We start from the raw sequence: 24397 nt of genomic DNA, 5'->3' as shown, positions 1-24397 counted from the left end.
CATGGTGTACATTCCAACACTATCCTTTCCAATGGCATGTACATTCTCGAAATACTGCTCCATGTCCCATAAAAAGTTCTCAATAGCTTTGAGTCCTTGTGCCTCGAGCACCCATAGCTCTGGCACCCTTGCACTTTGAGAGTCTAGCCCACATATAGCGTCACTCAAGGCCTTCTTGACAAGTGCCATATCTTCGTACAGGCTCACGAGGTTGCCCTCGAAGGAATACATGACTTGAGGTTTTTAATGAGCTCCTCTGTAAGAGCATCAAAGGTGTCACGTCAATCCTTCACTTGGGCCTACAAAGAAATGATCCAGGCCCTCCAAGGTGGTGAGGCTTTGGGCCAACCTAGCGTGTGTGGACCCACCCCTATGGTCATGATTTAATCAATTAATTTTGGAGGTGGTTGACATGATCCCGCATTTTAACAACAACCCCAACTAATGCCACCTATCCTTATTACAGTACAAACATGCTCTAATATCAACTATCATAGGGCTAAATCTTTCACTTATCTAACCCACACATTGCCAAACTAAAGTCCCTCCCTGAACAGTGCAGCGCCACTCTCCAAAATCCCCAAAAGAAAAAACAACAAATAAGCACAAAGGTCATATGCACAAGCAAAAGACAAAGGGTTGTAGCTTGTTTTTATTTTACTATATATCGGAACAATATAGAACTTGGGCTATGGGTTTATCTAAGCCCTGTATACTCACCCACTATTACGATGACCATTAAGGCTTACTCCCGATTTACTACCTACCATTATTATAGTATGGCAGTTAAAGTAACCCATTCCGAGCACCCTTTCATTGCATGTACATGGCTCTTTAAGAGGGGTATGTATGTCTTCGTTAGCCCACCGCATAAGCTTTAATTGTCTATGTATGTCAATTCAAATCTGCATGGTCCATTAGAATGACTCATTTCACATTTAGTCCATTACATGTGCATACACCCACTCTGACATGGCTTGTACCGGCTACACATTCAGTTACACGTTCTACGTTCAAATGCCCACTCTTGACTATTGTGGTCAATACACTTACCCAACCAAGAATATGATCAACTCACTTCTTGCAAATGGTCCATGTGAATGTCCTATCAGGTCGAGTTGTCTGTGGTCTAACCTACTAAGCCTCTTGTTTGAGTTGACCTTAGTTATCTGTAAATCTCATCTTGCCTAAGGCCTTGCACCAATGGTTTATGTGTTTGTCCATAGTGTATTTATTATGCACCAATGCCACACCAGCCTCGCCTCTTGCTCGTCTAGAATTGAGGGACGTTGGCTCCCTCATTGATTCATCGATCTATAACAATGTTGTTAAATTTACTTTGCTTTCAAAGAGGTTGAAGCTTGTGTTTTTTGCTTTGAACAGAAGAAAAATAAAATAAAAAAAATCAAGTGGGTTGGCCTGATTTAGCCTATTCAGCTAGATTCGATTCGATTTGGTTGAATAATAAAGATTCCGTCGATAAAGATGCAGGTAAACATGATATTTCACAATGTTCCAAGGGCATTAAAAAAACAATGAGTAGTATATTTTTAGCCATTTTAAGTTTGGGTGTGGTTTCTATAAGGTTGCAACCTTAAACAATCCAATTAAGGTGCACCTCCAAATTTTATCCTAACATGTACACTTGTTGTAAACAATTATTAGGATTCTTAAAATCTATTTTCAAATCTAATTAGATAATTTTAAACTCCAAAAATAGTTAAAATCAAGGAGATCTATAAACATATGAAAATCTTGAAAATGGACGGCCTAGATAATGTGTTGCAATATGCACTACTTTTGATACTCAAATTTTTTTTTTTTTTATATCCATACATCTCGATGTCAAGATGATAATAGAGGGGTTTTCAACTATAAAACAACCTTTCCGATAGATTTTTGAGGTGCATCTGTAATTTTACATTTTAAGGTTGCAACCTTATATAAATTTTTCCCTTTAAGTTTTTAAAATTTAAAATTAAAAGTCAAAGTTGGTTAAAAAAAAAAGAAAATCGTGTCTACACGAACCCAAGACTATGCAAAATTCAAATAATTCATTGTTGTCACTTTCTCTTTCCTCATATCTCTCACTTTATCTCTACTTTATGGGATTCTCTCTTAAGCTCTTCTGTATGTTTTTTTCTCTACTTTCAATACATTAAAATGAGGGTGAGTTTCGTATAAGGTGTCATCCTTAAACTATCACAGTAAGGTGCACCCCAAAATGAGAGTGGGGTTTGTATAAGGTGTCAACTTTAAACTATCATTGTAAGGTGCACCCCAAAATTTCATTATAAGATATATTTTAGGGGCCAAAACTCTTATGATCGGCTTAAGATGTATTTTTCACCCCTATTATGAAATTGAAAGCTCCAAAAATATTGCAGATCTAGCAAGTCTATGAGCACTTAAATATCTTGATAATGAACGGTCTAGATAATGTGTTACAATATATACTATTATTTTTTTGAAAGACAATCACAGATTTATTACTCATTCAAATAAGATTACATCATTAGAAATTAAGAGGGACTCAAGGGAGACACCACCCTTGGCTAATGTATCAGCAATAGCATTAGCTTCCCTGTACACATGGGAAAAAGTAACAGAAAAAACGGAAAAAAAATCTAAAATCTTCAACCAAAAGGAACGTAGATCCCACGTAATTAACTGCTCTTTTGTACACCATTGGATGATATTCAGATAATCCCCTTCAATCAAGCACGAAGAGCCCATATTCGTCTCAACAAAGATCTCAATCCCGTTCAATAAAACCCGTAGTTCTGCCATATTAGCCGTAACCACTCCAATTGGACATGCATAAGAGAGGAGGACAGAACCAGTGGCATCTTGAAACACTCCACCAATACCAACAGGGCCCGGATTACTAAAAGAGCTTCTATCGAAATTCAGCTTAATGCAGCCAATTAGAGGAGCCACCCAAAGGCCTTTTGGTTTACATCTATGAAGACTCAGAAGGAATAAATTAAGAAGGTTAACCACTACATCCACTTTAGAAATACCCCTCCCTATCTTAGAACAAGATGTACTATTATTAATACTCGAATTCATTTTATCTTTATATTCATACATATCGAATTAGAGATGATCAATTGGAGGGTTTTCTAATAAGGAAACAACCTTTTCTGATGAGTTTTGAAGTGCATTTTAGTTGTACAGTATAAAGTTGACACTTTATATAAACTTTTTTCTTCAAATAATTACGGGTTGTCATTTTCTCTCTCCTCTCTCCATCTCTCTCACTTGCTCTTTTTCTTCGAATAATTACGGGTTGTCACTTTCTCTCTCTTTTCCTTCAAATAATTACGGTTTGTCACTTTCTCTCTGCTCTATATGTTTCTCTTTACCTTTGATATATCTCTTTATTTCTCTTTTCTCTCCTGTCTCATTTCCCTCTTGAACTCCACATTTAATTTTTAATTTTTTATATATATTACAAAAGATATTTTTATTTTTTAAAATAAAAAACCCCAAAGTTTACCCCAAATCAGCCAAAGTACCCCAAATCAGCCAAAGTACTACAAATTACTTCATTTTCCATACCAAACTGAAACAAGTTCTAAACCAAAATTGACAACATTGATCTAAAGAAGGGGCCCTTTGGAAGAGATATTTAACTACCACTATACTATAGTGGCATGATTGATTTGTGTGAAAAATATTTTCTAGAAAATACTTTCATATGAAAAATTCTCTTATGCGGTCAAATTTCCGAATATTTTCTCACCAATTGGCAACTAATTGATGTAAAAATAATCCCACGCTTTACCGCATGAGAGAATTTTTCACGTGAAAATGTGTTTTTAAAAATATTTTCATGCAAACCAAATTTGTCATAAGGGCTCGTTTGACTCTTTGGATTCAGATTTTTAAAAATAACTTTTCTTAGAAAAAGCCAGGCAATCGTGTTTTGTTCATTTAGAAATTGACATTTCTAGTGGAATTGAGATTTCCATGAGAATCCTGAATGCTCGTTTTAAGCCAAAATTTTAGAAATCACATTTCTACCAAAACAGGTGGAATTGAAATTTCATGGAAACGAGCCATTTTGCTGCTCAAGAACGAAAACATATTTAAATTTTAGAGAGGGAAGCTATATCAAATTTTAGATAGATAAAATATATTAAAATTTTAGAGAAGAAAACTATATCAAATTTTAAACAGAGAAATTATATAGAATTTTTTAGAGAGAGAAAATACATGGATTTGTTAGAGAGAGAAACTATCTTAATCTTCAAGTTTCATAGAGAACATCTCAAAGTTTTAGATGGAGAAACTACATCAAATCTTAAGTTTTAGAAAGTATCTAAAAATTTTTTCTACTTAAAATTTTTTAGAGAGAAATATCTCAAAACTTATAGAGAGAGAAACTATCTTATATTTAAGTTTTAGAGAGAGAAAGAGAATATATTAAAATTTTAAAGATTATAAACTATATCAAATTTAGACCGATAAACCACATGAAAATTTTTAGAGAGAGAAATTATCTCAAAATTTTAAGTTTTAGATAAAGAAACTATCTTAAAACTTTAGAGAGAGAAACTATCTTAAAACTTTTGAGAGAGAAACTTTATCAAATTTTAGATAGAGAAAGTACCTGAAATTTTTAGAGAAGGAAAATATTTCAATCTTTTAGATAGAGAAACTATCTCAAATTTTAAGTTTTAGATAGAGAAAATACCTTAAAGTTTTAGAGAGAAACTATATTATATTTTTGAAAGAGAAACTACCTAAAATTGTTTTGAGAGTGGAACTATCTCAAAATTTTTATAAAAAAAAACTATCTCAAATTTTAAGTTTTAGAGAGAGAAAGTATCTCAAAATTTTATATAGAGATATTAATAAATGTTTAGAGAAAGAAGATATCTAAAATCTTTTATGGAGAAAAACTTTCTCGAAATTTTTAGAGAGAGAAATTATTTCAAATTTTAAGCTTTTGAAAGAGATTGTATTAAAATTTTCGAGCAAAAACCATATCAAATTTTAGATAGAGAAACAAGCTCAAAAATTTTAAAGAGGGAGAGAGAGGATTTGCATTTAAAAAAAAAAGATATTCTAAACAATCCAAACAATGAATTTGCAATTCCCTCATATGTGAATTTGCAATTTCCTCAATGGATACACTTTCCAAATGATCGAAAAAAACCAAGAACCAAGCACACGCAGGATTTATACGAAATCTTAGGGGCAGTTTCGTCCATGTCTCTTTTGAAGGTCTTAACCCGCGTACTCAAAATCGCAAACCAGAAAGGCACGCTCTCAGTGACAAGCAACGTCACTTTGGTTCGTCTCTGGTTTTCCTCCCCTGAAACCCAGACGATCTAATCACCCAATTATGACTCCAATCTGCGAGGAATTGGAAACACAGCAACTGAGCACCTCGGAATCGCCTAGCAATAGCAAACCAGAAGCAACGATCGGAATCGACTGGGCCCCTCAGATCGGCGACGAACTGGATCTAACTGCTGAGAACAAAGCTGATTCTCAGATCGGCGATGAATTGAAGAGAGCTATTGAGAGCGTCGGTGGAAATGGGACGAGTGGGGAGAAATCGAAGGCAGCTGAAGGAGAAGCAATGGAGAGTTTGGATGAGAAAGAGGGAAATAAAGGGGAAAATGTGAGAGAAATTGAGAGTGTGGAGAAAACGGTGAGAGAAATTGAGAGTTTAGAGAAAAATGCAGACAAATCAAATCGATCTTTTACTATGAGGGAGCTCTTGAATGAGTTGAGGGATGAGGATACCGGATCGATAGGAGATGGTTATGGTGGTGAATTCCTTAGAAATGGTGCATCTTCTGATGCTCAGAGAGGAGATACCAGCTCCTCTTACAGGTGAGACCTTGGAAATGTGATCCTTGAGGGATTGATGTTTTTTTCTTACTTACTAATGGATCTGGATTTCGTAGAGTGATTTGCCGGAGAATACTTTTTATCTAGAGGTGTTCTTGTGTCTCTTATTGTTCTTCTCTTATGTTCTTCCTGTGATTTGTGCTCCTTTAGTTTGAATTGAAGCGTAATTGTGGGAGAATGTTTTTTGTTTGTTAGAGGTGTTAGCGTGGCTGGTTTTGATCTCAATTCTGTTTCAGGTTATTATTTTGTGGTGCCTGTTTCTCTTATAATGTTGTGGAATGATATGAGGTTGATAGCTATGGTAATGTTGGCGAGGAAAATACCTAACAACAACAACATTTGTTGTGTCAGTGTAAAATTGTTTTATTGTAATAAATTATGATGATGCTGATTTCTGTAGCTGCAATTTTACTTACCACTTCAACCTAAATTTTAGGAATATAACACAATACAGTGTCCCTTAGTACTAGTACACCTCACAGTAGTGCTTTTTTTTACTATTAGTGACTTAGGGTTAGCACTTCTCTTAGCATCAGTAGCACTACTATGATCACCTTGCTTCTCACTAGCACTACTATGATTACCTTACTTCTATTTTTACTACAACTGTCCTCTTGGCCATAGCCATGCAATCCATATGATCAGTACTATTATTTGGGTTTTGGTAGAAATTTTTATAATAAGTTTAACTTGAACTTTAAGTGGTGTGATTAGCTAGTTATGGATTGTAGAATCCTAAGACTCGGTCTTTCTTGGTTAAGATTAGTGTAATGTGATAAAAGAACCTTCGATTTTGCCAATCATTATCATCATCTTCAAAGTCTTTTCTCAACTAATTGGGGTCAGCTACATGAATCCTGGCTCGCCATTTACCTCTATTAAGGGCTCGCCATTTACCTCTATTAAGGGCCACACCTTCAATGAGGCCATAAGTCCCTATAACACATGGATTCAGCTAATAATACATGATTAATCTGTATCATGCTTGTGACTCTTGAGTGTAGGTTGCAGTCTAATGCATTTGAGCTTTCCCTCTTCTCCACTTACCTCAATCATCACAATGCTCATCGTTTATTCATCAGTGTTGTTTTCCTTGCAATTGCTTGTTTGGGTATTTCTCTTCCATCACAAAACCTTGATGTGCACTCATGCCTTTTAGGCTTGGCACCTATATGTATGGCATTATTTGGCATTAACTATGTAGCAATGTAATTTTTTATGTAATTTTTTTCTGTCCAAGTCAATTTCCTTCTCCCATGTGAGATAACTTCATAACCAGATAGGGTACTTGTGAAACATCTCTTGTGGTCGGCTTATCAATCCTTGTTCCGCATAAGTGATTCTTGTTTCTATGCTATTCAAAAGTTGGCGGCCTGGCTACCTAGGGGGTAGCCTTCCAAAATGCATAGTTTTGCCCTAGGCGGACTGCCTAGGTGATCTTGCTTCTAGGCGACCGCTTAGGTAGTGACGGAGAAAAAAAATTTCAAAATTCAAATTACAATTTTATTATTATTATTTTTTAAGTTTATCTTTTAAATTTAGGAATAGGAGGTGCGCAGGGATAATTAGGTGGGCATGAGTTTATTTTGTGTGTGAATTGATATTGATCAATTGGGTTGGTTGGTTGGTTTCTAAAAAAAAAGAATATAAATAAGATAAGGTTAAATCTAGTGGGGGATTATCTTTTGCAACATTTTACCTATAGGGGGAGGCTTTGGGTAAAACGTGGGCTTTCTATTTAGAAGCAAATCTCTTTGGAATGTGGGGTTAAGAGATAGAAAATAAGGATGAGAGAGAAAATAGGTTAAGAGAGAGAAAATAGGGAGGAGTGATAAAATAGGAATGCAAAAAGGTTTTTTTCTAGCGATTCTTTTAGTTATTGTTTATCTTTTTTTTTTTTTAGTCTATTTAAAGGAAGATGTCCCTTCATTGTAAATCAGTGAATGAGTTGAATAAAATTTGGTCTCGTGAAGATATTGTTTTGGGGTGGATTCCCTTGCAGACCTTGAGAGAGGATATATTCTCTCAACGTTTTCTTTTTTTTTATTTTTATTGTTCCGGTTCAATTTCTCCCTGCATCAATTGGTATCAGAGCACGTTAGATCCAGATAGAGCAAGTCAAGAGAGCAAGTAAAATTCATAGATCTAGGTTTTTTTTGTACAATGCCACCAAAAGCTAATCTTATTCCTGCTATGGACGATCGTTGGGGACAAGCTATAGCAAATTTGACTAAAGCCCTGGAGGAAGTTCGAACCGAAGTATGTGAGATGAATCAGGGAATGCAACGATTGGATCAAAGGCTGCAACGGTTGGAGAACAATGTTCCTCGTGAAGAAGGTGCTCGCAACCACATTGATCTTGCATTAGTAGTCCCACAACAAATCCAGGTTGTTGATTTTGAGCATAATGAAGATTACAGGCCAACTCTGCGTCCTTTAGAGCGATCACGAGATTTTGGTACTAAAGTCGATCTTTCGGAATTTCATGGTAAGCTCTCCATTGAAGGTTTTATTGATTGGTCAAGTGCAATTGAGAATTATTTTGAATGGAGTGAATTGCCAAAGGTACGCAAGGTTAAACTTGTTGCTACCAAGCTTCGCGGGTATGCTGAAGCCTGGTGGAAGCAAGTTCAACAATTCCGACTTCGTAGTTGGAAAGGAAAAATTACGAACTAGTAAAAGATGAAAAAGAAACTGAAAGAAAATTTTTTTTCCTGCGGATCATGAGCAAATTTTCTTTCAAGAACTCCAAAATTTTCGATAGAGTGAGAAAAAAGTGGAAGATTCTATGGGAGAGTTTTATTGATTAGTTGCTCGAAATAACCTCCACGAAACGGAAGGACAAAAGGTTGCTCGATATGTAAATGGCCTTCATCCTACTATTAGGGATGATGTTTTTCTACATCGACCAAGTGAAGCTTTTCAACTTGTTTTGGGAGTAAAAGCTAAATACCAAGGGAGCACCGATAAGCGATTTTACACCTAGAAGGAGGTTTTTGCGCCAATCGAAATTTAATAAAGAAAACAAAGATACTGCAAAGTTTATGTGTTATTAATGTAATGAACAAGAACATTGTGCGTATGAATGCCCAAAAAAGAAGATGGAGGTACGGTTGGCTAAGGACGAGGATAAAGTTCCAGAAGAAGATCAAGTTCAAGAAATAGTCATCCATAATGATGAAGAAGGAGGTCCGCTTTGAATCAAGCTTCTCCCAACCTCAAGAGAATGACATAGAAAAAAAATTCAAAATTCAAATTACAATTTTATTATTATTATTTTTTGAGTTTATATTTTTATTTCAAGAATAAGAGGTACGCAAGGATAATTAGGTAGGCATGAGTTTATTTTGTGCATGAATTGATATTGGTCAATTAGGTTGGTTAGTTTCTAAAAGCGAAGAATATAAATAGGATAGGGTTAAATCTAGGGGGGTTTTATCTTTTCAACAATAGGCAACGTTTTTCCTTGAGGGGGAGGCTTTGGGTAAAACGTGGGCTTTCTATTTAGAAGCAAATCTTTTTGCACGTGAGGTTAAGAGATAGAAAATAGGGACGAGAGAGAAAATAGGGAGGAGAGATAAAATAGGAAAGTCCGTGCAGAGAGGTTTTTTTTTTCGTGATTTTTTTTAATTATTGTTTTTCTTCTTTTTCTTAGTCTATTTAAAAGGAGATCTCCCTTCATTGTAAATCAGTGAATGAGTTGAATAAAATTTGGTCTCATGAAGAGATTGTTTTTGGGGTGGATTCCCTTGCAGACCTTGAGAGATGATATATTCTCTCAACCTTTTCTTTTTCTTTTTATTGTTATTATTCCCGTGTTATTTTTCTCCCTGCATTAGGTAGTCACCTCAAGGTGGTCGCCTAGGCGGCGCCTCGATGAAACTTGGCCTGAGGGCATAAGAAGGCCCTCGGTCAAGGGCAGAAAAGTACTTTTTTCTCTTTCTAGGGGGGAAAAGGTTTTTTGGGGGCCAATTCTAGCTCCCCAAACCCCTATGAACCTAGTGCCAACAGAAAAAGAAAAAAAAAAAGGAAGGCATGAGCTCCCTTAAAAAATTAAAAATAGTTAAGACCTATAAAAATGGTTAAGGACTTAAGGCCCTCCTCTCTCGCTCACAGGTTCCTATGCTCTCTCTCTACATATGAGAAGAAGAAGAAAAAGAAGATGGCCACAAAGTCTCCGATGCAAGGCCTCTCTCTGACACACACGCAGTCACCCACATTCATAGACACACACATGGACCCTTATGCTCTTACTATACATATATGAATGACCTCCAAGTGTTTGGTGTAAGCCCTCTCATTCATGGACTCATATTCTCTCTCTCTCTCTATATATATATATATATATATATATAAATCTCCCCCCTCCCAACAAAAAAAAAGAAAAAAAAGAAAAAATAAAAATGCCTTAGGCAGCTGTACAGCGGCTGCCCAGCCGTGTAGGCTGTTAGGACCCCTGGCCAGCTTGGTGGCCACCTCCATTGTTTTGAAGTCCTTCAATGTTTATTGAAACCTGTGAAATACTCATCCCCTGGTTTCGGGAGTGTAAGTTGAATTAGTTCTATAAATATAAAAAATTAGGATGTTGTGTTAATTTTTTTTTTATTACTATAATTTTATTGTGTTGATCTAACCAAAGTCTTCTCTCGGAATGTGGTAGTGTTGTTGTATTACGTAAGTGATGTGCTCGTTCCCGCGCTAAACACTTATCTTTTATATTTGTTCTTACCAAAATTTTTGAAAAACTAGTCAATTTTCCCAATTTAATAACTACTTTATTGGCAAGTTCACTCGGTATTGTTAGTGACTTAGGCAGCCACTGAGTTTGAGGTTTTTAAAAATAATTGAATACCATTTCACCCAAATTGAGAGCATTTATTTGCTTCTTTCTCAAGGTTAAATCATCTTGGAGATTGTTTCATAGTAATGATGTTGTCGAAATCAAATCTATTTTAACATTGCAGGGTCTACTGTTGGGATTATAATTTCATCTTTTTTATTCAAAATCCTAATGGTTTTTTGTATTATGCAATGGCTCATCTTGATACAAATGTTTTCCACCACTTGATAGCAAAAAACCTGCACTCTTATCAAGTTCAATTCTTACATCATCATTCCTCTTGTGTTAAAGCCAATAAATTTTGTTGAATGTTTTCTTTTGAATATGTTGTGGCGTTTATTCCATGCATTTCTTAAGTTGATCATCTTTAGGTAACGCTTTGTGAATGTTGCCTTAACACTTGTTTGGCTTGTCCTGTCAATGTCCAACACGTTTCGCTTAGGCATTTCAAGGCACATCAACGCATTATTTTATATCATCATCATCATTATCCAAGCCTTATCCCAACTATTTGGGGTCGGCTACATGAATCTTGTTCCACCATTTTGCTCTATCATGGGCCATATCTTCATTCTGCTCTATCAAGGCCATACCTTCAGTCTGATTAGAAGTCAGCATATCTATTCTCATTACTTCCATCCATGTCCTTTTGGGCCTTCCTTTGCCTTTTTAGTGCTTTTTCATTTAAACCAAATCACCCTTCCTAACTCGTGCTGTTTTAGGACAATATTGAACATGACTAGAGAACTTTCCCTCATTTTATCGCCTATTGGAGCTACCCCTAAGTTCCCTCGATTGTATTCATTTCAAATTCTACCTTCATTATCTTGCTCTTCATCTCAGTTACACTCATTCTATGGATCTGTTGTTTTTTGACCGCCAAATATTCCATCCCATAAAACATGACTGGTCTTACAACCATTCTATAGAACTTCCCCTTTTAGTTTCATTGGTATGCGAAGATCATAGACTCTAGTCATTGGTGTGCGAAGACCATAGACTCCAGAAGGACATCACTTGGTCCACTCAGCTTTAATTCGATGAGCAACATCTTCCTCAATCTTTCCTTTCTCATGGATTATTGACCCAAAAACTGGAAAATAATCTCTTTTAAACATTTCTTGGCCATCAATCTTACTCCTCATCTCAGTTACACTCATTCTATAGATCTGTGGTTTCTTGACCGCCCAATATTCCATCCCATAAAACATGACTGGTCTTACAACCATTCTATAGAACTTCCCCTTTTAGTTTCATTGGTATGCGAAGATCATAGACTCTAGTCATTGATATGCGAAGACCATAGACTCCAGAAGGACATCACTTTATCCACTCAACTTTAATTCGATGAGCAACATCTTCCTCAATCTTTCCTTTCTCATGGATTATTGACCCAAAAAATGGAAAATAATCTCTTTTAAACATTTCTTGGCCATCAATCTTAATTTTTTTTGAGAAATATTAACTAATTCCTTGTTTTTGCTCCTATTATTATTAAACTTCATCAACGTCAAAGCATTTTCCCAACCGATCATTGTTAAATTATTATTGAACTTGCATTCTATAAATTTGTTTTAGTTTAATTAATTTTGAAACCTTTAGATTCTAAAGCATCCTTCAAAAATTCTAACTTTGCATATATGCTGTTTCTATGTCTTTACTCACTATTTTCATCTATGTCCTTTAGGGCCTTCCCCTTACCCTTTTAGAGCCTTTCACTTGAACTAAATCACCCTCCTAACCTGTACTGTTTTAAGTCAACACTGCACATGACTAGAGTCTATTGACCACTTAAGTCTACTTTCCCTCATTTTATCACCTATTGGAGCTACCCCTAAGTTCTCTCGAATGTATTCATTCCAAATTCTGTCGTTCATTGTCTTGCTCCTCATCTATGTCAACATCCTCATCTCAGTTACACTCATTCTATAGATATGTTGTTTCTCGATAGCCATATGCCATCCCATAAAGCATGACTGATCTTACGACCATCCCATAGAAACAATCATATAAGACTCCAAAAGCATATCACTTTGTCCACTTAACTTTAATTCTATGAGCAACATCTTCCTCAATCTCTTTTTTCTCATGGATTATTTGACCCAAGAATTCGAAAATCATCTCTTTTAAATACTTCTTGGCCATCAATCTTAACTAATTCCTCTTTTTTTTTTTGAGAAATATTAACTAATTCCTTTTTTTTTCTCTTATTAGTATAAAATTTGTATTCTATATATTCTGTCTGGTCCAACTAATTTTTAAAACCTTTAGATTCTAAAGTATCCTCCAAAGTTCTAATTTTGCATATACAATGTCTCTAGTCTTATCAATAAAAAATATGTTATCCGCAAACAATATATACCATAGGATCTCATCTTGTGGGTATCTAGCTAACTTGTTCATAACCAAGCAAAGAGGTATGGACTAATGCCCACCCCTGATGTAGGCCTATTGTCACCGAAAACTTACTTTTTTCTCCACTAGTTAGTATCATATTAATTAGTTCTCCCTTGTTCATATCTTTAACCATGTCAATATATCCTCTTGGGACTCCTATCTTTTCCAGCACCCATTAAATTATCCCGCTAGATACCTAATTGTATGTTTTCTCAAAATCAATAAAAACCATGTGGATGTCGTTTCACTTCTCCTTAAACTTCTCAATCAATTGCCTAAGTAGGAAAATAGTTTCAAATGGTTAGCCTCCCTGGCATAAATCAGAATGGATTTTTTGATATACTTGTACATGTTGTAGTCGTTGCTCAATCCCTCTCTCTTATAGTTTTATATTGTGCTTGATAAGTTTGATCCCTCGATATTTCATGCAACTCTGTATGCCTTCTTTGTTCTTGTAAATAGGTACGACAATATTTCTTCATTATTCATCTGACACTTTGAATAGCTTGGTCAACCAGAATATGCTAATCTCTCTCATATAGTTCCAAACCCCTTTTGATGTACCATCTGGTCCAAAGCCTTTCCTATCTTTGTCTTTCTCAAAGCTTCATTCACTCAAGATATCCTAATGTACGAAAGCATTTATGATCTCCGACTTCATTTATGTCAATGGTTCCTCCTAAAGTTGAACTCCTAAAATAGTCGTTGTTTAACAATTTTTGAAAATAGATTCTCCACCTTTCATTGACCTCGTCATCCTTCACCATCACGCAATGATCCTCAGTCTTAATGCATATAACATGATTTAGGCCTTTTGTACTTTCTTTATTTCATTTTTGCTAGTTTGAAGATATCTTTTTCACCTTCTCTTATCCCCAATGTGTTATATAGATCATCATATGCCTTAAGCTTAGCTTACTTTATTCTAAGCGTTCCTCTTGCATTTCTATATTCTTCTAAATTCTGATCATTTTTGTTCCCTTGCTAAGCTTTATAACTATAATCGTTTTTCGCTTATAGCCTTTTGAACTTTATCATTCTACCTCCAAGTTTCTTTATCAGAAAGTTAATTCCCTCTAGATTCTCCTAAAACTTCTTTTGCCACTTTTTTTTTTATATAATCAACCATCTCATGCTACGGAACATTATCCTCGTCATTAGAATTCCATTTTCCTTCTTTCATCAATGTATTCCTTAATAAGTCTAGTTTCTCTCTTTTTAAGTTTCATCGCTTAGTTCTTGGACACCCATTTATGTCACTCGTCTTCCATCTCTTAATGCAAACATCCATAACCATGAGCCTAAGTTGTGTGGTCAAACTCTTCCCTATTATAACCTTACAATCTTTATATGATGATCATTCAGTCTTCTTAACTAGAAACAAAGTGTATCTGACTTTTATACGATCCACTTTTGCATGTTATTAAATGTTCATACCACTTTTTAAATTAGGTCTTTGCTATTGTTAGATCATAAGCCATAACAAAATCAAGAGTAGCATTATCCATCCCATTACTTTTCCCCAACCCATATCCTCCATGTGCCCTCATATTCTTTACTATATTTTCGTACATGACTATTGAAATCCCCTCCTAAAATTGGCCTCACGCATTTGGTGTTCCTTGGACTAGTCCATCCATGTTTTCCCAAAATTGTTTTTCAATTTTGTCCTCTAATCCTACTTGTGGAGCATAAGCACTAATTGCATTATCACATCTCTTAACACAAGTTTAATTAATAATAGCCTATCACCTATTCTTTAAACATCTTTAATACTTTATCTTTTAAATCTTTATCTACCATCATACCTGCGTCATTTCTTTTATTATTCTTCACATATACCAAAGTTTATATCCATCAATGTCCTTAGCTTTTACCCATTTCCACTTAGTTTCCTATATACAAGCTATACTAACTCTCTCTAGTCTCATTGTATTCACTAACTCAATTCTCTTACCTGATAGAGTTCCTATATTCCATGTGGCCAGATGAATTGTATTTGTTCGGACTGGCTTCTTTACTCGCACTCGTCCAATATGGCACAGTAACCCTTGCCTACTTATTCGTGCAACTGGGAGTCGTTGCGGTGTGTCGCTTCCAGGGAATGCCCTAGCTAACCCTTGCTCATGTCTCATTGCATGCGGTGCTGGTTGAGCATTTCTCATTTCTCATTGCATGCGGGTGTGTCGCTTCCAAGGAATGCCCTAGCTAACCCTTGCTCATTTCTCATTGCATGCGGGTGCTGGTTTAGCATGTTGCTTACAGGGAATGCCCTTGCATAAGCATATAACGTTCGATCAAGATTTATGAAAGGATGTAGCTAAAGTTTTCCGTTGGTTGCTAACCTAACACAACCTTCATCCTTTCTGATCTTGGGACCGGCAATGGCAGAATTATATTTTACATATAAATAAAATAGTAAAAAGAAAAAATAAAGTTTATTATGTATAGTCCACGTATTGGCTTCTAATATCTACAACCTTTACATTTGTGACGTTCATCTTGTCAATGACCAGTCCAAATCAAGCTATGGTTGCTTGATCTGCACTGGCTCTAGGAATTGACGGTATGGATGTCCCTAGTGCATAATGTCGTCAGCATTTTTACCCTTATTTTAAATCTAAGGCATGCATGCTTGATCACAATGTGTGTAGGGGTGTGTGTGTGTGTGTCAGAGAGAGAGAGAGAGAGAGAGATAGAGAGGAGGGAAGATTTTTACCCGCTTCTAGAGAGAGATGAAAAGGGTGAGAGATGAAAAATGGAGGGCAGATTTTTGCTTGCTTCTTGAGAGAGATTAAAAGAGAGAAAGAAAAATGGAGGGCAGGTTTTTGCTTGCTTCTATAGAGATGAATATGGGGTGGATTCCACTCCCTTTTTAGGGAAAGGAATGAGAAAATGGAGCAGATTTCTGCCTTCTTTTAGAGAGCGAGAGATGAGAAAAGGGGGTAGATTTCTGCCTACCATTTTTGGGAGAGAGAGAGAGAGAGAGAGATGAACTAAGGAGGGCAGTGCTCCCTGTTTGCATTAATAGTACTCAGGCTAGTCCATACGGTTTTGACCCGAATACTGTACAGGTTCCCATGTACCTGAATGGGTACATGGGATCTTCTCTCAGCTACTAGCCGAGACCGAGACCGAGACCGAGGCCAAGTCCAAGTGGATTTGGCCCAGTTTTCGAGCACTGTATGTACATAGCCAATATTTTTGTAAGTTTTAGTGGATTACATTCTCATATTAGAAGCACAAATATCAGAGCATCTACATTCTCATATTGGAAGCGCAAATACGATGCTTTGATATTCTTTTCATAAGTGATCTTCTTCAGGAATGTTGTCCTTCCAAATTAGTTGATGCATGAACGTCTTCATATAAAAAACATGGGTCGACTTCTTCCTGTATGTGTTCATTGTGAGTATTTTATTCATTGTCAAATGTTGCTGTTCAGTTCTTGATCTTGTTGACTTGTATAAGTACTGGCTTTTTTTCTTCTATAGTATTCCAAGTAGATGGTGGATGAGACATGTATTCATAGCTCATATAACTTGTTTTCTTCATTTAGTCAGGAAAGCTTGCAACAACAATCCGTAGGCCAAAACAATATTGCCATGGACTTAATTAATAATGTCACTGGAGTGGATGAAGAAGGCCGTTCTCGCCAGCGCATACTTTCTTTTGCTGCAAAACGGTACGATAATACTTATAGTTCCTCCTTTTGTGATTCAGTTCTAAAATTGCCTTGAGGAAGTTGATGCTTCTTGTCATTTGTTTTCTTTGCTCTAGTTTGTTGTGTGGGATATTTTATTGTCAGCATGAGCTAGTTTGGAATGCATCGGTTTTCTCAACTTTCCTTTGGCGCTTGCTTCAAGTTCTTTGTGGAGAGAGACACTTTAGCACTTCCATTTCCTCATGGAAAAGCACCTCTAGAAGGCTCCTCCACTTCTTGTGAAGAACAACTTTTGGTAAAAATGTCAAAACTAAAAGATTGACATTTGACAATTGAAAAGATCATGTTCATATGTGCCGCGGTGCAACTCAACCACTCAATTATTCACATTTCACTGCAAAAAAAAAGTTCCTTAAATCTAGAATGATGCTTACTAGTCTTGCTCAGTAGGCTAAAAAGTTTCATGGTTCGTTGATTTCACTGTAAATCTATGTATTGAATAAAGAGAGATTCAATGTTCAATGACGTTTGATTTGGTTCTTAAACCTTTAAGAGGGAAATTAATCCTAAGATGGCATAATGAACTATTGTCCGATTAGAAAAGGAATTGTTAGATTCATAATGGAGCACTAACTGAGAAAATATATTATTATCTTTACTAGTTGGATTCACTACTTAAGGCTAACGCTAGATTAGTGCAGCACCAAAATCTTTATTGGTGTAGAGGGTCACTGCAAGGATTTGGTCTTTGATGGTGTTTTGAATGTTTTTGTGGCTCCAGATTTTTCAAATATGATATTCTTTTTTCATTTGTGCAGGTATGCAAGTGCTATAGAGAGAAACCCGGAGGACTATGATGCACTTTACAATTGGGCATTGGTTCTTCAGGTTTTTATTCAGTAACTAAGTTCATTATACAATAATGTTGATACTGAAGTTTATATTACTGCCACTGTTTCTACTGCAAGGATCCCTTCAATATGCTTCTTGGATATTATATATTAATAATTGTTTTGTAAATGAAGGGTTATGTGAAGGAACAACTGTGGGAGATCGCTATTCCTGTCACTAGAAGTATGAGAGGCTTGACCTAGGTGATAAAGGTCACTACTTTAAAAAAATGTTTCCAGCAAAAACAGATAGAGTACCTTTTAGTAATCCACCTGTATCTTCCTGGTCTTACGTGTGCCCACTCTGAAATTTTACATGAGGAAACTAAACTCAAAACCAAAGATTTGTTTTGGGTGAATCAGTGGGACAAAGAAGAGACATACAGATTACACCAGGAAAAATTGCAGCTACATCCCCTTGATGGTACTCCAAAAAGAGTCAAATCTGCAGAAAAACTAGTAAACCAGAATTTATCTAGGTTCACCCCATAGGACTTTCGTACGCCCCCTTGTAATCCCTGGACCGATGGCACACTTTCAAGAAACATGTTCCCTTCTTTCCACTATGTCATGTAGAGTTAGGACCATAGTTACTTGGAGCGGGAATAGGGGTGGGGGCAGGTGTGATGGATCGACACATACAGGAAGCTCCCTAGGTCGGGAGTGCATTTTGTACAATGTTTACTTAATAAATAATTTTAAATAAAAGTTTTATTAAAAAATAAAAAATCTAATAATCCCACAAAAATACAATAAAAAATGGGCACGCAAAAATAAAAAACTAATTATTTATTTATTGAATTCTATTCAATTAATAAATCATATTTTTATATTCCTTTGAGGTGCAGTTTATGATGAGGCATGTTGGAATAACCAATAACTAATGTTTTATAAATCCGGCAAGTCAAAATGAACTAGCCCAGTTAGCCAAGTAACTCTGGATCTGTAAGTTGCCTTGCCCGAGTGCACCCCGGACTTGGGGGTGAAAAACCAATACATAACTTATACTAATATAGTTGTAGTCAGTTAAAAATTGATTCAATCTTTTGATTAAGTCAATTATATTGAGTCTTGTTTATACCTTTTAGGGTCTTATATTTTGTAGATATTTTCCTATTTTCTCTGTATTTTCTTATTTTTAGAGGAAAAATCTTTAAACAATTTTCATTTTCTCTTATGTTTTGAAAACCTTTTCTCATCTTTTATAAACATCTTCTCTTGTTTGTCACTTTCTTTGGTTTTTTGTCACTGATCCTAAAACCTTAGGAGGTTGCCTGCCCCACTCTTTCTTCCTTGCAAAGCACTTGAAGACATGCCCCTAGGCCCTCCACGGATGCCTAGAATTTGGCCCATGGGAAGCACTTGTTTCAAATAGGTTATGGGGTCTCTATTTATAGGCTTTTCTAAGGTTAGAGTGGATATAATGGGAACTTAACTTCTAATTTTGTTTTGAGAATGTTAAATATAAATATTATAATAACAAAAGTAAGGGTCGAGGTAACCCACATACTGGGTCTCTTAACCAAAAATTGGTCACTAGGGAGTGACCTATTCTAGAAGACTGGCTCTAACATCACCAGTGAAGCAAAAGATAGGGGCTTATATAATCTGCTCATTACAAGATAGAAGGCTACAATCTAGACAGAGGAGGCCTCCCCGCTGTGCTTATGATATAGGACTCCCTGTTGTGTGCATCTAAACGTGTGCAGAAGGCTGGTTCCGAGCGGCTTCCTTGGCGAGACGATCTGTGAAGTTATTGGACGTCCTCCAAATATGCGTCCATGAGACGTTTATACCTCTGCAAGTATGCTCAATTTCATCAAAAATGTGTGCTAGGTACCAAGGAGGAGGGGCCTTTCTAGCAGCCTAGGATATAATGTTTTTGACATCTCCCTCTATGTGTAGCCGTGGGCCCTAGTGAGGGTTACATTTCTTGGTTCCCATCAGCAGGGCCATGGCCTCTGCGAACTGTGAGTCTTTGTGACCAAGGTGTTCTGAGAAGGAGAGATAACTTCACCGTTATGGTCACAGAAGACTCCTCCTACGCGTGCTAGGCTTGGATCTCCAAAGGAGCATCCATCAAAATCGAACATAATATCAACCACCGGGGGGGAGTCCAGTGCGATACTCTTGGGTTGTAGTGAGGGGTTAGTCGAATAAAGTTGACCCGGTTACGAAGGAAACTAGCCACCGAAATCCCATTGAATAGATTGTGGTTAGAAGCCCAAAACATTACCATCGAAGTAACCTTGTGGAACAGAGCTGTGAGTTTGCTTTCGATACCACTGAAAATTCTTGAATTTCTTTCTAGCCAGATGGTCCACGACGTTGCAACTAAAGAGGTTTTCTAGAGGATCCTGCCCTACTTTGGCCAGTTAGATTCGAAGGAGCAGGAAGTCAACGATGGAATTGAAGGGGTGGTAACCTAAGATATTCCAAAAAGTTGTATAATTCTACTCCAAAGTTGAAGGGCAATCTGACAGTGAATGAGCAAGTGGGGGTTTATTTCTTTCTCGCATAGGCACATGACGCACCTATTAGGACTTTGGACACCTCTTCTCTGGAGTGCGTCTATAGTAAGTGCGCGTGAAAGGCTTGCAGTTTTGGAGGGCCTATGGATGACCAAACTTTGGAGAGCGCCGGGTTCGGGTTTAGGGGGAAAGAAAGCTGCAGAAGTTTCTTGTAGAAGGAGGCCACCGTGAAGGAACCGGTAGGGGAGGGAGTCCAGACCAAGGTGTCTGTCCCTAAGAAGGCGAGGAAGGTGGAGTGGCAGGAATCCGAGAGGGACATAAACTCCAAGGTTTCTTCTTCTGTGAGTGGTCTCCTAAAGGATGGGTTCCAAACTCTGCGATTACCTGAAGGTACCATTTCCTCCGAGACCAGGAAGGCTTTGTTAACTACCATAGCGAATAGGGAGGGGAAGCATTCTCTAAGCGGGGTGTGGCCTAACCAGAAGTCTGACCAAAATCGCACTCTATCCCTGCCTCTAGCATGGAGTCGAATGAGTTGTTTAAACGGTCGAAGGGAGGAGAGTAACGATTTCCATATGCTTGAGCCCTTAGACATTGGATAACCCTCAGGCAGCCAAAGGTCTAGTGGGATACTATACTTGCTTCGGATGACCTGGGCCCACAGTTGGCAGTTCTGAGTGGCCAGTCCCCACCACCATTTACCTAAGAGCACTAAGTTTTGTGTTCTAAGCACTTTGATCCCTAGACCGCCCTGTTTTGAGAGGCATACTTTATCCCACGCAATCAGGTGGATCTTATTTGACGCCATTTCACCTGACCAGAGGAAGTTTCTTGTCAGTTGGTCTAGGCGTTTAGCAACTGCGGCTAGCATATGGAATAACGACATGAGGTATACGGCGGAGTTGGCTAGGGTAGCTTTGATAAGCGTTGTTCTCCCTGCAAAGGATAGGTAACTGCCTTTCCATCTTGCCAATCTTCGGTCTACTCTGTCAATTACATGAGACCACTGGGCTTTCTTTGGCTTCCCCAGTCCCAATGGAATGCCCAGGTACGATGTGGGCAGGTCCTCCACTTTACATTCCCAAGAAGATTTGACTTCTAAATCTAATGGGACATTCATGGTCTGAGATGGTTAGCTCTTACCATCCATCCATTCCTAACCATCATGAGTCAAGGGTAGATAATGCATCATTAGTCTTAGGAGGATTTCTAGATCCAAGATTTTTCTAGCCAAAGTTACCAGAATCTCTGACCCAAGGTCGCGATACTGATCCGAAATCCTGACTCCGCAATTCTTACAAGGAATCTTCACGAAATCCATTTATATGAAGTCAAGACTCTCGATTCCATCACTTACAAAACCTCGTTTCTAATATTTATTAATTTCAGATTTCTTAATTGTTGAATCTCGATTCTACATTTATTAGATATAGATTCCACATATAGTGATACTTGATTCGATTGTTTTCAAATCCATATTCCTGATCATCAAGTACTGGGGTTTGTAAATGCAAGAAACCACAAATTAATCGAACATCGTAAATCTTGGTTCCTTCCTCATGGAATCTCAATCTGATGTTCGAATCCTATGAGATCAAATACTAATGTTCTAGGTGCGCAAATATGTGACTTATAGAGTTGTTCAAATATTTATGAATTTCGATTTGAGTTATTTGGAATACGGTTTAGAGACGATAGTCTCCCATAGTTCATACTCCGAGTAATATCTCAATGAATGCATTGTTGAAAGTATTGGGTTCATAAATCATGTTTTAAATGCGAACGTCTAGAGTTATGTTTTTAACCAATATAATTCCAATGTCTTTTGCAGGTAAAAAAGGCAAGTATAAGTTCTTTTGTAGCTAACAAAGGCAATTTGGGTGTTGGAGCATTAAAATTAAGAGAACTTAGGCCTTGCAACATTAAAAATTAAATACTCCACGTCTCCATCCCTGGTATCAAGAGCATATATTAAAACACAGACAAAACCATGGCACAAGTAAAATCCCATTTTGAACTACAAGAATGAATTCAAAATCACATTTTAAAAATATGTGAGATAATCTTTGTACCTTTTGTAGACAATTTCCCTAAGTGGACTACGAGTGTGATTTAGGAGAACTTAAAGAAACCAAGGAAAATTAGCAAGAAGCACACAATTTTGGAGAAACCCTAGGGTTTACTCCCACTTAGGGTTCAATCCTCAGGCTTCTTTTACAAGACAAAGTCATTCTTTTCTTAAAGAGGAATACATCAATGACCAGTGATTCAAAAAGCGGACCGCCCAGCGCCTAGGTGGTCCAGAAGGCCTGGGCGCATTGCCCAGGCTTAGGCGGCAGTCCCTGGGCGGCGCGCCTAGGTGAGCGCCCCGCCTAGAGGCAGAAATTTATTTATTTTTGTATTGATATTTCTTTTTTAAAATATAAAGGGTTAGAAGGATGGTTTTAAGTTTACTTGAAACCTAAAACTTATTGGAGCCCATTTTAGAGAGAGAAAGCCTCCAAAAAACTAGTTTTTGGTGATTTCTTTAGGATCAAAGGGTGTCTTAAAGTCGACAAAAATTGATCAAAACATCACCCATTGATATTAGATTTAATTTTTTATTTAATTTTTTATTTAATTTTTTTAGAAGATTTTGAGTCCTTAGAAGCATATTTGAGGTGGAAGTTTGAAGATTGAGATATCAAACTCAAAGTAAGTGCCCTAAATTCCTAATTTTTATTTTTTACACTATATATCTTTTTTTTATTCAAATGGGCATCCTTTTTGGATTCGACTGCGCTTCCCAGGTTTTGGGTGCCCGCCTATGTGCTGGGCGGCCTGGACCCCCCAAGCCGCTTAGGACCCGCCAAGCGCTTTTTGAAACACTGTCAATGACTCTCCCGGCCATCTATGCCCTTATTTATATTAAAAATTATTTTTTTGAACAATATTTGTCCACACAATTTAACTTTTGACCGAAAGGTCCTAACTTAAATATTACTTGAAACTAAATTCCCAAATTTTAATTAAAATATCTAAAAAGTCCCTAACTGGTCCAGCAATGAAATAAATTAATAAAAAACATCTAAAATAGCCTTAAAAACTAAAAAAACCAAAACTATTTTTTTCTCTTCTTGGAAGCCTTCCTAGGGTTTTCATCCTCCAAATATGAGCGAAAATTAGGAGGAATCTGTCGCTCCAAAGAAGATACTCGTGGCGACTTGTGCTCTGATCTCCATCATTCTCGAGGAGAATTCGCCCTCGAGTTCACATCTTTATCTTCCTACACCTCCATACCATGATACTCTGACAGATCAACAATGTTGAAGATGTCTGAAGTCTCCATGTGTGAAGGCAAAGAGACCTTGTAAGCATTGCTGCCCATCTTCTTCACAATCTTGAATGGTCTTGCGTTGCGATCATTCAGCTTGCTGTATTTTCCCACTGTATGTCGCTCCTTATTGAGATACACCAGTACCCAGTCTCCCATATTAAACTCTTTGAAATGACTATACTTGTCCACTGCTTCCTTGTATTTGGCTGTATTGGCTTCTAGAATAGCACACACTTATTCATGCACTCTTTTCATTTGTTCAACCAAGTCCTCAACAATAACATGACCCTCTCCATTCGCCGGGACAAGAACCAAGTCAAGCGAATGAGTATATGGGTTTTTCCCATATACCACTTCGAAAGGACTCTTACCAGTAGATCTATTGCAAACACTATTATAGGCAAACTCAGCTTGAGGCAGTGCTAGGTCCCACGGTTTTTTCTTTTCCCTCACAATACTTCTCAAAAGATTGTCAAGAGTACAATTTACCACTTCAGTCTGACCGTCTGTCTGTGGATGATAAGCGCTACTAAACTGTAACTAACTGCCCAATTTCTTTCACAAAGTTCCCCAAAAATGGCTGAGAAACTTCATATGCCGATCTGAAGTTATCGTCTTTGGAACACCATGCAACCTCACCTCCACTTTGAAGTACAAGTTAGCAGCATGTGTGGCATCCAGAGTCTTCTTGCAAGGTATAAAATGAGACATATTTGAGAATCTATCTACCACCACGAATACAAAATCCATACCTCTTTGAGTCCTTGGAAGTCCCAGAACAAATCCATGCTAACATCTTTCCAAGGTGCATTAAGAATAGGAAGTGGAGAATAAAGCCCGGTATTTTGTCGTTGCCCTTTTGCCAGTTGACACGAACGACACCTCTCAGCAAGTGCTACCACTTGATGTAGGAGAGCTTGAAGAAATCAAGAAAAATCAACAAGAAGC

The 24397-nt window shown here is 37.1% G+C and overlaps 1 protein-coding gene across 4 annotated transcripts in view; it reads left to right on the top strand.

The window, feature by feature from the left end:
• The first annotated feature begins 5285 nt into the window (after window positions 1-5285).
• The window catches only part of LOC18438886 (Tetratricopeptide repeat (TPR)-like superfamily protein), a 52315-nt gene continuing 33203 nt past the window's right edge, over window positions 5286-24397 (top strand). For all 4 annotated transcript variants that reach the window (XM_006849064.4, XM_088847772.1, XM_088847774.1 and 1 more), the window contains exons 1-3: window positions 5286-5853; window positions 16668-16793; window positions 17591-17660. In XM_006849064.4, coding sequence (XP_006849127.3) covers window positions 5357-5853; window positions 16668-16793; window positions 17591-17660 — 693 coding nt within the window. In that variant the 5' untranslated portion in view covers window positions 5286-5356. The remainder of the gene's footprint in view (window positions 5854-16667; window positions 16794-17590; window positions 17661-24397) is intronic.

The sequence above is a fragment of the Amborella trichopoda genome, chromosome 9 (assembly GCF_054954075.1).
Source record: "Amborella trichopoda isolate Santa Cruz 75 chromosome 9, AtrichopodaSantaCruz75HAP2 v2.0, whole genome shotgun sequence".
Taxonomy (NCBI): domain Eukaryota; kingdom Viridiplantae; phylum Streptophyta; class Magnoliopsida; order Amborellales; family Amborellaceae; genus Amborella; species Amborella trichopoda.
The sequence above is the reverse complement of the archived record's forward strand: the minus strand, read 5'-3'. Positions and strand labels throughout refer to the sequence as shown.